The sequence below is a fragment of the Protopterus annectens genome, chromosome 13.part0 (assembly GCF_019279795.1).
Source record: "Protopterus annectens isolate FY-2018-M chromosome 13.part0, PAN1.0, whole genome shotgun sequence".
NCBI lineage: Eukaryota > Metazoa > Chordata > Ceratodontiformes > Protopteridae > Protopterus > Protopterus annectens.
Window position 1 is genome coordinate 222055364 of NC_056747.1, and position 14316 is coordinate 222069679.

Genomic DNA, 14316 nt, shown 5'->3' on the forward strand with positions numbered 1-14316 from the left:
GGCCGAAATATGCCGAGAGCTGATCTTGGGATCCAAACCTATTATCTCCTTTCCTGTTCTTCCCTCTTAGTCTTTTGGGAGCTGTATCTTCTTCTGCATTATCTAGCTTGGCCACAAAACGAACACTACTGAAAACCGCCAAATTCCTGCACTGTTTGATGATGGCATTATCTAGCTTGGTGACTTGACTAAATGACCTCTTCATATTCTCCTGTAGAGGTTCTGTCATTTGAACATTCTCTCCAGCTGAAAACTCCTCAAAAAGCAGCCTGGTTTCTTCTGAAATTCAGTTCCATTTTTGTTTAATATCTTTCAGTAAAGCAATAGTGAGTGTCCAAAAAGAAAAATGAAGCATTAATAAATTCAATGACACTTTCTCAAGTATAATTTAGTTAATTTGGTTGACCTCTTGCACTTAATAGTGTGTACACTGCACTTCTCATTATTATTATTTTTTTTAAGCTGAGAAAATTTGTTGCTGAACTGGACTGGTTGGGGTGTGGCTTAGATGAGTTGTGCAAATATTGATTTGTTGCTTGTTGTGTTTAGTTAGGGTGTGTAATTTGAAAAAAATATCGACCAATTTATTTATGTGCGTGTGTTTGATTATATCCACCAGGCTCAGTTAGAAAGTGAACCTGGCGTGTTTGCAGACTGTGTCCTATTTGTTTATTTTTTAATACTAAAGCTGATGTGAAGAGTACGGTGCTAAATGCTAATGCTATTACCAAAATAAACTGCTGAAAAGCTAAATTTTTACTGTTGTTTTACTACAGATTCTAAAATGAGGGAGGAGTTACAATAATAAATATTATGACTTAATTTACTACGTTGGTATACTTCTGTTAGGAATTTGAACCCTGTACCTGTGGAGGTCCATCATCTGTTCTGGCCAAGTTGGGGCAAAAGAAACATTGGAGGGACTAGAAACAGCAATCGCAGCAGAGAACATAGGAAAAACAGCCTATCCAATCGATACCATGATGATTCTGTGCGCGATACCTGGAGAGAAATTAAAATGACTGACCTGACCCGTTAGCTTGTCCCTCTTTTTTTTAACTGTTTGACGGCCAAGGTGAAAAACACAACAGCAAGAACACCGTAGCGAGCAGGACTGAGCACTCACTATTCCATGAATGTCTCAAGAAGACCGTTTACTTCGGACTTCATGACAGCCCCCCATTGGTGTGAATTTTTACTTTCAAAATAAAAAAAAAGCTACAGAAGATACCAAATCATGACGGTTAGCTCCAAAGAACAAACAAAACCCTGCACTGGCCGACAAACCAAGTAGCACCGGATTCCAACTTTGAAGCCAGCTTCATCTCGCTCTTTTTTTTTTTTTTTTTTGAAGTTAAAACAAGTGGAAATCTACTGCTAGGCCAGAAAGCGCTGTGAGAGTAACCGCTAACTGTAAATCTAGTCTAGCAATACAAAATATCATGAAGCACCACTCACCACAACCGTTGCAGAAGAAAACCACTGACTTCTTAAAATGCTGTTTGTCAAAGTGAAAGTTGTTGTGGGGGGATACAATATATGAGAAGGGTTCCAGCCTTCCTGGCCAAAAACGGAGTACGACAAAAGATCTTGTTCTGAAGGTCACAAGATTTTGGTTATACAAAATGTATATGCTGGCCGAATATTGCCTGACACGCTTTTGAGTACTGTAGCACCATTATTTCTCAGACCTTGGAATAACTATGCCATGAACATTAGTTTGCAAAGATACAGTTATTCTTCAGTCACTCTTCGTCTTTCCTGTTGCAGTCATTGGAACGGTGAAAATAATCACGTGAAAAGGTGTGTTGGGGGGGAGATATATATAATATTTCATACACATATACATATATCTGTATGTATATACACACACAAACATACACAACTGTACAAAAGCACACCTTTTTACATGATTATTCTTAGTGTTTCAAGGACTACAACTATAACCCTCACACTTTCAACAGGAACCCTCAGTTTATGACTATTGGCAATAGTATACTTCAGGTACTTCACAGCGGTATGTCATGTGCACACACATGCACATATACATATGTGTATGTGTGTATACATCTATATATATATATATATATATATATATATACACACACACACACACACACATATATATATATATATGCACATGTGTGTATATATATATATGTGTATATATATATATATATATATATATATATATATATATATATATATATATATATATACACATATATGTATATATATACACACATATGTATGTGTACATATATATATATATATATATATATATATAAACACACATGTATATATATATAGAGAGAAATGTTTACATTTATTTATTTATATGACACTTTGTAAATATCAAATAATACTTTGCTAACACTCATTGTTCCAACTAAATTGGATGATGGTAAAAAAGCCTGCACACTAAGGTCAAAAAACAAAAAAGTGAGTATTTATTTTACAGTTACGCAAAACAGTATCCACATATTATTCCTCATTTAAAATGACTGTGATATCTATATTTCACTCGGTAATGTAGGTAGGGAACGACAAAGGGGAAGACACCATGTGCGCAAATTGTTATGGGGAGTGATTGGCAGATCCTGAGTGGTCTTCAATGCAGACTGACAGTTAGAAATGCTGGCATTGCATCTGCAGTTAGACCTGAAGCACTGCAGCTCTTCACCTGGTAGTAAAACAGCAAGAGGTTTGCTCCGCAGCTCATGAAGTTGATGGGGGCACTGGATCAGGGAATTGTACCTGGTGCAAAAATTGTTAGCTATACCTCTGATTTTTTTTTTTTTATATAGCTTTAAATTCTGGCTTCACAGATATAACTTTATTTAATCCAGAAAACCAATTAGCACTCAACCCCAGCTGCCAATTCTTCAATGTCCCCATATCTGGTGTTAAAACCATACCAAACCACTAGTTTAATGAAAAAGAATTACAATATCTACTATATGAAAGTAATACAATGATACAATGCTTAGTAGCATTTGTGTGTGTGCATGATTCTTGCTTTAACTTTGTATGCTTTGCTTAAGTGGTTACTAAGCACTGTGACCCTTATTCCACAAAAATGTCTTGAGCTGTTGCTGAAATGGAAGAAAAGATGCAGGCTTAAGAACGGAGTGACAGGTGGTCTTTCTGAAATAAAACATTCTCCCGTGTCATTTATTTATTCATTTAGTAAGCTACTTGTCTATTTTTAGTATTTCACAGGGAAAGATATTCTGATAATATACTGTAATGGACAGCAAGGAAAGGGCATACCCAAGATGGGATTTCACATAGGTTCATAGGTGTGTACTAGGCTAATGGCTCTGGAGCCTTTACAAGCCTAGCCCATAGGATTACCCTGGCATTGTGCCACCCGACCTTAGTTCCCAGTGCCTTCTGTCAAGTAGAGACACTGGAGTGATCCCCAGGGTGAATTTTCTCTTTCCCATCCACTCATCAAGATTTCTCTTGAAGAGGGCCAGTGAGGTTCTCTGTTTGACATGTATGGGGAGTCTGTTCCATAGCATAGGCAGTCTCTGGATTATGAACCTGTCCCTCTAGCACGTTCCGTTGATTGTGGTAATGAGGTTGAGGTCTCTGGAGCATGTGGTGCGGAGGGATTGGGATTTCTTTAGATGTACCATTTCTAACAGAGCTGGGTCAGACATGGCTTTGTATAGTTGGAGTTTTTTTTGCTAGAATCCTCTTTGTGAGGTACTTTTGCAGGTTGTTGTTGCAAGTGTCTAGTGAGGTACATGCTAAATGGGGCATTGTACTCAATGATTGGCCTAATGAGGGAAGAGGGGAAGACTAGAGGAACACAATGACCTCTTTCTTCCTGGATGCAAAACCCTTAGTAATGAGATGTGCCACATAGAAGGACTTTCTGACCACAGTGGCAATGTAGTAGTCGAATGAGAGGTCGCTGTCAACCTGTGTTCCTACATCTCTTCAACACCTTCTACGTTCAGTGGACTAAAATCGATGTGGTAATTCATGGTAACCAGTTTTTTACCAAAGGAGATGACGTCACATTTTTTGGCATTGAACTTAAGGCAATGGTTCTGACACCAGTCATTGGTCTCAGTGAGGCCTTTCTGTAGGATGTCAACATCACCTGGGGAGTTAACTTGCAATCGTCTGCAAACTTTGTCAGCCAGAGTCCCTTCGTGTTGGTCTGGACTTGAGAGAAGTATATACCAACCAGGAGAGGACCCAGGACTGAACCCTGTGGGATTCCACTCATGACTGGTCGGCATTCTGGCTTGGAGTCAGCTACTTTCACACTGTGGGTTCTATCTGTGAGCCAGTTTGCAACCCACCTAGTGATATAGGGGATGATGCCTAGCTTACTGAATTTTTCTGTGACTCCTGAGTGGGGAATGGTATCAAAGGCCTTGGCCAGATCAAGGTAGGCTGTGTGAACCACCTTGCCTTCATCCACAGCTCTGGTGACTGACTCAAAGAAGTCGACCAAGTTGAGCAGGCATGATCTACCCTTCACAAAACCAAACTGTGTGGGATACAGAGTTTGCAGATTTCCTATATCCTTGTTTATTAGGTCCATGATGATGTGTTCTATAGCTTTGCATATCAGATTCGTTAGGCTAATGGGACGATAGTTCCAAGGGTATGTAGTCGCTCCTCCTTTGTGGAGAGGGATGATTGTAGCAGTGTGCCATTCAGTAGGGGCAAAGCCTGAGGTGAGGCTGTGATTGAACAGGGCACACAGGTGAGGTGCCAGTTCACTCTGTAGTTCATGTATAACACAGCCAGGGATGTTGTCAGGTCCCATAGAAGCTGTATTCTTGGCCTTGGACAATGCTGTTTTAACCTGTGCAGCAGTAATGCTGGGTGCCTGGCAATCTACTATTAATATGATAGGTCCTTTGAGAGGGGAGAGAGGTGTAAAGTTGGCAATGAATCTGTCGGCCAGTATATTGGCAATATCTGTTGGTTCGGTATAGGAGGTACCATTCGCCACTGACTAGGGAAGACATTCCAAATATTACAAATCGTGTTAATATTGTCAGCTCTTAGGTTTCTCCTGGGGCAGGATTTGTAGTGAGGATGAATGAAGAGAGAAAAAGAGATGGATAGACAGACAAACAGACAGTGAAATAGCCAAAATGCTAATTAACTTTGGAACAACCTTACCTCTCTCTTCTTGCATGCACACATCATATTGTACAGGTTAGATTCATGTAGAGTTTAGATCCCCTAAGCTTCATGGACAAGCAGATAATTAGTTTTCTTCCACATATTTACTCGTTTATTCACACGTTTGGTCAGTTCTGAAAAGAAAAACTTATAGCAACTTGGTGCATTTAATGATGAAAAGAAACACAAGATGACTTCATCAAATATGATGTACAATTACACGTTCAGCTCCAGCCTTTCAGATGATCACATGATAAAGATGTGATTCACATCATGGGACATAATTCTGTGTCACAAGTTCATAGTTTGTTAATAGGCTAATGACCACTAGGGCCCTTCCAAGCCTATCCACGCACCCCATATCATTTGGGTCTTTAGTATTATGGGCATCTGTACTTAGGGGAGGCATGTTTGTAGGGAGATAATTAAGGATTTGTGTGTGGGAGGGTATTATTTCCCATTCAATTTTCAAAGTTTCATTTGAATAGGTTCAGAGATGAACTCTGTTTTACATGCATGGAGAGCCTATTCCATAGTGCAGGGATCTTTGAGACACATATCCGTCTCTGCAGCACATTCTGTTTATATCATAAGTGAAGTAGAGATCCCTGGAGGTAGTGTTTCTAGTGCTGTTTGTTTTGAGCATGTGCAATAGATCCATCAGGGCTGGGTCTGAAGCTCTGAAAGCCAATCAAAGATTCCCTATCAGCAGCCTGTAGGAGACTGAATACAGAGACAGAGCCTTTAGATGACAGTGTAGGACAGGGTATTTATGCCTTAAATTGTCTTGGTGAGAAACCTTTGTGGGTGTTTCAACTGTTGCAAGTGTCTGGTTAGATACATACCAGAGGGGTATTGTATTCAATGACAGGTCTGATCATGGCCGAGTACAGTGGTACTATAACTTCCTTGGATGTTTATGTCACAGATGAAGTTTTGATCCCTGGCTCTAGAGTTTCTGGTGCTGTTTGTTTTGAGCAAGTGCAACAGACATTCATTACAGACATTCCTCGGACCCGCATTGGGCCCAGATCTGAGGAAGCCCTGAAAGCCAGGCAAAGATCCCCTCTCTGCAGCCTGTAAAAAATTGACTACAGAGACAAAGCCTTTAGGCAATCAGTGTAGGACAGGGTATTCATGCCTTGAATTTTCCTGGCGAGAAAGTTTTGTGGGCGTTCCAAATGTTGCAAGTGTCTAGTTAGATACATGACAAAGGGGTCATTGTATTCAATAATAGATCTGACAGTGACAGAGTAGAGTGATATTGTAATTTCCTTGGACCTGGATGCCCTACCCTAACATATAAGTTGGGTGACATAGAATGATTTCTTGGCACTGTGTTGGTCGAAGGCCAGAGTACTGTCTACATATGCTCCCAGATCCCTTACTACTCTTAGGGGCATTTTATTGATGGAGTAATTAACTTGGGTTGACAGTTTCCAAAAGGGTATTATAATGCATTTATTGGCATTGAGTTGTAGGCTATGCCTTTGGCACTAGTCATTTATCTATGTTAAACCCACTCAAAATATGTTGGTATCTTGGGGGGAATCAATAATAGCTCCCAATTTACAGTCATCTGTGAACTTAGTAAGCTAAAGGCCTTCAGCATTAGCCTTGACTTCTGAGAAGTAAATGCCAAACAGGAGCGGGCTCAGCACAGAGCCCTGGGGTACTCCACTGGTAACAAGTCTCATGGTGAAGGTGGTCTCACTGATCCTGACTTCTTGGGTCCTGTCTATGAGCCATTTGGCAATCCAGCAAGTTATGTAAGCATTTACACCTAGCTCAGAATCTTGTCGACAATGCCTGAGTGGGGTATTGTAATGAATGTCTTAGCCAGGATAAGATAAGCAATATGAACTGTTTTACCCTTGTCCTTTGCCTTGATGACCCTTTCAAAGAAGTTTACCAGTTTAAGTAGGCATGGCCTTCCTTTAACAATGCCAAATTGGGATGGGTCCCATTTCTGTAAGTTGTCAATATTCTTATTTATCATTTCCATGACAATTAATTCCATAGCATTGCATATTAGGCTTGCTGGACTGATGGGTCTGTAGTTCCCTGGGTCAGATAATGGTCTACCCTTGTGGGGTAGAATAACTATTACAGTCCTCCTGTTTCAAGGCCATAGTTAAAGAGTGCATAAAGTTGTGCTGGTAGGTCATATTTTAAACTGTTCAGGGTATGTTGTTAGGACCCATGGAGGTGACATTCTTGGCTTTAATGAGTGCTGCCAAAACCTGCTCCCTACTGATATCTGGGGGGGGGTGTTGGAGGCGATTCTATCTGTTGGTTCTGGATGGGGTTGGGGAGTGCCAATTGAGCTAAATTTGTCAGCCAATAGATCTGCTACGTCACCGTAATCATTGAAGGTGGTACTGTTTCACCACCTGTTCAGCACACTGCTGTGGGTTACCTCTAAGGCTCTGGACATAGCTGAAGAAGGCCTTCTAATTATCCTTAGGCTAGGCTATCCTGACCTAGTAACTGGCCTTGTTGGACTTAGACCTCTTAGTTTCTTGTTTAGTTGTATAACAGAGCACTTGTCTTTGAGGGAGTTGCTCTTTCTGATTTTTGGCCATGAGTCATCTTTTATTATATACCCCGTTTAGGTGAGGATTCCACCAATGGGGTCTGTTTCATTATTATTCATGAACAACGGGGCTGATCATGGTCCATTCACAGCTCAAGGGATTAAGATGGATTGCTTACTAACATTTTCTTATGATGACATATGGCTTTTGTTCCCCGCTGATAATAAAATATTAACTAGGCCTATTTTGTACAATTTCTTATGAAGGTGGATAACTTCAGTTCACCAATAAGGTAATACTATCTGTTTTAAGTCTACACAGCAACAGTATATATATATATATATATATATATATATATATATATATATATATACTAGCTGTACCCGCCACGTGTTGCTGTGGCTCAGTCTGGTTAAATGGAAAAGAAAGAAAACAGAAAGCGCATGTTTCTAATATGTTTAATTTCACAATGCTTGTGGGTATACAATATTTTTTGTTGTTCCATTGTCTGTGCAGATATAGAGATTGTCTGGTTTGCCGACTGTAGAACACACAACATATAATTGTCCATGTGAGAAGCAATCTATGTGTAGATCTAAACTGCACAATTCTAAAGACTGGCCCTGAGCTTTGTTGATGGTGATTGCAAATGCCAATCGAATTGAGAATTGCAATCTCTTAAATTGAAATGGCATATCTGTTGGAATCATAGGAATGCGAGGAATGAGGACATCTTCACCTTTGAAAGGTCCTGTCAAGATAGTTGTTTCTATGACGTTGCTCATTAATTTTTTTACTGCAAGCCGCGTGCCGTTGCAAAGCTTTGGCTGGTTGATATTTCGCAACATGATAATTGGCACGCCAATTTTCAATTGCAGTACGTGTGGTGGCATCCCTGGCAGATCGAGTGAATTCAGAAATTCTGTTGGATAATTAACTGCTTCATCTACTTCCACAACAGTGTCGACGGACTTGTATGTGACTGCCTCGCTTTGAATGTTAGACTGAATAGTATTGTTAAGTTCGTAGACGTCTTTGTTCTTGGCAGCAAGAATAGCTCGTTCAGTCAGCCAATCGTGATTCTTATAATTGGTTTGAATATTGGGAAATACTTTTTCAACCAATTCTTCTTTTGACGTCACTAAATTGCAGAAGTTATGAGGCAATGAAATTCGTCCTGAGGTCAGATCAACCGGCACCTTTCCGTTCCCAATTTCCAGCAAATGATGTGAGAATATCTCAGCTGATCGATCGTTTTGCAGCTGGACACGCGTATTTGTAGTTAATTTTAACGTCTTTATGTGTCACCACAAAGTAGAGTATTTCAGGCAAGCACTTATTTTGTCCGTTGGTGTCGATCGAGGAGAATGAAGCAGATATGAAGCTGCAGAACGCAATTGCCATGCTCGCAACTGTGCATCCTCAAGTCTGGCTGCACGTCGCTCTGCTGCTTCCTCGGCACGTATTTGAGCCATTCTTTGTCTGTTTCGCTCATTCACTGATGCCCGTTCTTCCTCAGTTTGATTTGCAATTAGTCATCGCACTGCTTCCGCTCTGCGAGTACGACGATGTAAGTTTGATCTTCTGCGAGGCATTATTTGGATGAACTAAAGCAGATCGATTGCACTGAAAAAGAAGTAAGAAAGTTATAACAAAAACATATAAAATTGCATATTTGTATACAAATATATAGAATCCATAGTAGGTATATAAAAACACACGCGTATTCGAATGCAACGTGTGACATCTATATAATAGTAGGTATATAAAAATACGCGAGTATTCGAATGCAACATTGTGTGAAAATTTCAAAGCAATCGGTGAAGAACTTTCGGAGATTTAAGATTTTGAACAAACGAACATTTACATTTTTATTTATATATATATATATATATATATATATATATATATATATCTGATACAGTCCAGGTAGAAATCAGAAACCTAGATTTAGTTAGACTGAAGTCAGAAAACCTGAAAATGAAAAACCAAAAGTTCTAATTTCAATGAGTTACAAACCGGTAACAGAAAGATAATACTAGTGGATTCAAAACAGACAAAACAACTTGCTGGGTGAGTAAGTGGGGGCTGTGAATTTTAATATTTTCATTGTGATACTGGACTTGTTTCAGAGAACAAAGTATTGTATCACCTAGGATCAGCGCATTTTCACTCTTGTTAATATCACTACTATTGTTACGTCTGTAGCTTGATGTATGCTAAGTGATTTCCAATACTTGTACAGTAAAGCCAGTCTGCTTTTCAACTTCCCTCACTTCGGCCTGTCAGGGCACTGCCTTTTATTTATTCAGTAGTCACAGTGCAAACAGAGTCTAACCTTCCTCAGCAATTGTATGGTCATATCTCTCAACCTCTTAGTGCAAGAAATCTAGACAAAGCCTGACAAAATGGGGAGACATAGGCCTAAAAATGACATTTTAAGTGTTGCTCTCATAAACTTCAAAAGTTGCTAGAGTAACAGTGTTTGCATTAGCATACATTTTCTGAAGGATTTGAAGGCTGAAACTCAAATGTATGTGTCATTATTTAGTGGCTTCAATCTTCAGATCATCCCAGTGATTTGCCAGAAAACCACAAATTTTATGAGGAATAAACCAAAGGTATGATGCAAAAATCTGGACATTCTGCTAAAATGTGGAAAATTGAGAGGTATACATATGATGACAACTAACTGAAATCAATGCACCAACAATATGATAACATCAAAATCAAGCCTCACTGTGATGAGTCAAATTAATTCCCCCCCTGCTTTATATAAATGAAGCTTGCTGCATATCCACCCATCAGAAATTTTGTGATAGCTAACGCCAACCCCATGAAGGTATATCAGCTGATTCTAGTCTGCCCATCAGTTACTATGGTAACAGCTAAGTCCTGTTGCTTACAACACTCATAGGATAAAAAGCAACCACCACCCCCTCCATCAGTCACATAATTAAAGATGACTTCAAACTCACCTTATTATTGCAAGAATTAGCTTCATGTTTTATCCAATCCAGTGAAATACATTGATTCTGGTTCCCCAACAGTTACATTACAGGTGATTACAATACCTGAAAGAATTAGTTGGTGTGTCCACTGACCTACATCCCACAAGTGAAGTGTTGATGAAGGGCATTCTAGTGATCGTGTGATCCTCAAACTTAGAGAGAGAGAAAGAGATACAGTACAAGGTGCCACCTCATTACTTATGAGAGACTTTAGGCTTTCCAGTGTTGCCAGAAAATTAGAATTAAAAGCTATAATTTAAACTGCTGCATCCAGTATAAAATTTAATTTTGTTTTCGCATAACCAGCATACATATCCTTTGGGAGCACATTTAAACCGGTCCCTATCCAGCTTGTGTGCTTAGTGGTTCTTAACAAATTATACAAGATAGTGTCAACCAATTATCAATAAATCAGTCAATCAATGAGACTGTCAGCTTGTCAGTCAAACAGCAAATGTCATTACTTCAGATTTAAATGCAGGGAAGGGATTGACAAACAAAATACCTACTTTTTCTTAGTGCCCACCTGTTTGTGCATTTCAATGTTCAATCCGTATGACATTTCGTAGTACTGCAAGAGAGAAACACAAATAGTAAAAAGTACAGTTGTGTACACTTACCACAAATGTAGATGTTCGAGTGTATTCACTGTTGCAGTCATCACACTTGGGTTATCTGCTGCAGGTAGCCCTCAGTCGGCCCGAGTAACAGAGACTTAGTATTTCTGCGTCAGATGCTGTCGCTCCAGGACTGATGTCAGGTCGTCAAGGGTATAAAAATAGGCAGCCAATGCCATTACATCAGTTTTTCTTGCCCCAAATGTCAGGAGCCCCCCAAATAGGGAGCTACGTTATGGTGGGGAACACATCACCAGTAAAAAGTAAATACCAATAACTCAGAAGGTGTTAGTAATAGCCATAGATAGGAGAGAGAAAGCTAGGGGGCTGGAGGGAAGGAAACCAGGACTGCAACAGTGAATACACTTGAACATCTACATTTATGGTAAGTGTACACAACTGTACTATGTTTTTCGTGTTTCACTGTTGCAGTTATCAATCTTGGGTGGATTCCCAAAGCTGAAGAAGGGTGGAGGCAGTCAAGAAGAGTTAGGGCTGGCTAGTATGCCTTGCAGGACTGCTGTAGCAAATCCTGCCCTGGATTTGGAAAAGATAAGCAGGTGGTAATGCTTGGTGAAGGTGTGTACAGAACTCCAGGTAGCAGCCTCCAGGATATCCCTGGTAGGGACTCCCCTAAGAAATGCTGTAGAGGTAGATATTGCCGTAGTGGAATGTGTTCTGACCCCCTGAGGGGTTGGTTTCCCATGGTGCTTGTAGCAGAAATGGATGCAGTGTGCTATCCATTTGGAAATGGTTTGTTTTGAAATGGACTTGCCCTCTGCCCTTCTTGCAAAGCTGACTAGTAACTGGTCAGATTTTCTGAAGGGCTTAGTCCTATCAAGGTAGAATCTGAGCTGTCTGTGCATGTCCAAGGAGTGCAGGATCCTTTCCCCTTTATTTTGAGGATTAGGGAAAAAGGTTGGCAAATGGATGGATTAATTGAGAGCCACACTGGACACCACTTTGGGCATAAAGGAAGTGTTAGTCCTGAGGGAAACCCTGTCAGCATGGAAAATAATGAAGGGTTCCACAGCCATGAGTGCGTGTAGCTCAGACACTCATCTAGCTGAAGTGATGGCTAGAAGCAAGGCTGTTTTCCAAGAGAGGAATTTTAACTCTGCTGATGCAGCAGGTTCAAAGGGGTGAATCATGAGCTTTTCCAGTACAAAGTTAAGGTCCTAAGCAGGGGTGGGTGCTCTCCTTGGTGGCCTTAAGTTGTTTGCCCCTCTCAGGAACTGTTTGATAGCAGCGTGCGAGAAGAGAGGTGGCTCAGTGTTGTAATGAGCAGAAATGGCTGAGACATGTATCTTAATGGAGAAGGACAGGCCTTTGTGGAGTAGATTTGCTAGATAATCCAGGATAAGAGGCAGAGAGGGCAGTGTTGTGTTCTCTCCTTTAGATTGAATCCATGAGCAGAACCTTTTCCACTTATCAGCATAGGATTTTCTTGTACTGGGTCTTCTGACTTCAAGAATGACGGACAGCACCTGTTTGCTTAAGGTTGGTGGGGGAGAATTCAAGGAATAAGCCAGGCTGCAAGATTTAGGGTTTGCAGTTGTGGATGCAGAATCTGTCCCTCCTGCTGAGAGAGGAGGGTTGGATTCTGGTGTAGGTGCCAGGGTGCCACCGATGTCAGGCTGCGCAGGAATGGGTACAAGTGCTGGCATGGCCAGTCCAGGGCAATCAGAATTGTCCTTGGTCTGTCCTGCTTTATCTTGAGTAATACTCTTGAAAGGAGAGGCAGAGGGGGAAAGGCATAGATTGAGACATTTACCCACTGAAAAGATAGGGCATCCACTTTCCAGGCCCTGCTGTGAGGATTCCTGGTGCAGAATTTGATTAGCTAGTGGTTGTAGGGGGAGGCAAAGAGATCCACCTCTGGGGTCCCCCATTTCTGAATCAGAAGGTTGAAGGTGCTGTGTTCCAGTTGCCACTCGTGTGGGTCTAGGAGATTTCTGCTCAAGTCATCTGCCAGTAAGTTTTGTTTGCCTGGCAGGAATTGAGCTTGCAGATGGACTTGAATGTCTAAGGCCATGTTCCACAGGGCCATGGCTAGCCTGCAGAGTGGGTAGGAATGGGTTCCCCCATGCTTGTTGATGTACCACATAACTGTGGTGTTGTCTGTTTTTATTAGCAGTTGTCCTGGAAAGTTTAGGGATCTGAAAGCTGTCAGGGCATTCTGTATAGCTAGCATCTCTTTTTGGTTGATGTGCCGATGAATTTGACTTGGGCTCCAGTGGCCCTGAATACATTTTCCATCCATGTGTGCCCCCCAGGCATAGTCTGATGTATCTGTGGTTAGGGTTTGGGTGGCTTGGGGTTGAGTAAATGGCAGTCCCTTGTTGTGGTTGCATGCTTCTGCTCACCAGAGGAACTCTGTCCTTAGACAGGGTATGATAAGAATGACTGTTTCCAGGTCCTGAGAATGTTGGCACCAAAGACTTTTTAAGTACCATTGGAGTTTCCTCATACGCAGTCTTGCATATGGAATCAGCAGTATACATGAGGCCATGAACCCTAGGGCTTGCAGTATTTTTCTTGCAGATAGCTGGGTTATGGTGGCCATTTGTTTGAAGTAGTCTGTCAGATAGACTTGTTTTTCTGAGGTGAGGAATGCCATCTGGGAAGTTGTGTCTGAGCTTGCTCCCAAGAATACAATCTTTTGACTGGGTACCAGTTTTGATTTCTTTTTGTTGATGGTGTACCCCAAGGAGGTGAGAAGGTTTTTTTTAAAAATGTCAGGTGCTTCAGCAGCAATTCCTGACTGTCCGCCTGAATCAGGCAGTCGTCCAACTACGGGTAAATTTGGAAATTTCTCTGCCTGCAGTATGCGATGGTTGGAGCCAGGCATTTTGTGAATACTCTGGGCACAGCAGATAAGCCAAAGGGAAGTGCAGAGAACTGATAATGCATAGACCCTGTCCTGAAACGTAGATATTTCCTGCATGATTCCCTTATGGGGATATGCAGATAGGCTTCCTTTAAGTCTAG

The 14316-nt window shown here is 41.0% G+C and overlaps 1 protein-coding gene across 4 annotated transcripts in view; it reads right to left on the bottom strand.

Annotated features, from left to right (window-relative positions):
- LOC122787177 (transducin-like enhancer protein 4) overlaps positions 1-14316 on the bottom strand; it is a 728148-nt gene that overhangs the window by 561609 nt on the left and 152223 nt on the right. For 3 of the 4 annotated variants that reach the window (XM_044053755.1, XM_044053754.1, XM_044053756.1), the window contains exon 4: positions 11235-11279. In XM_044053755.1, the coding sequence (XP_043909690.1) occupies positions 11235-11279 (45 nt within the window). Of the gene's footprint in view, positions 1-11217; positions 11280-14316 lie in introns of those variants that run through there. The other variant, XM_044053757.1, reaches the window with a different exon arrangement.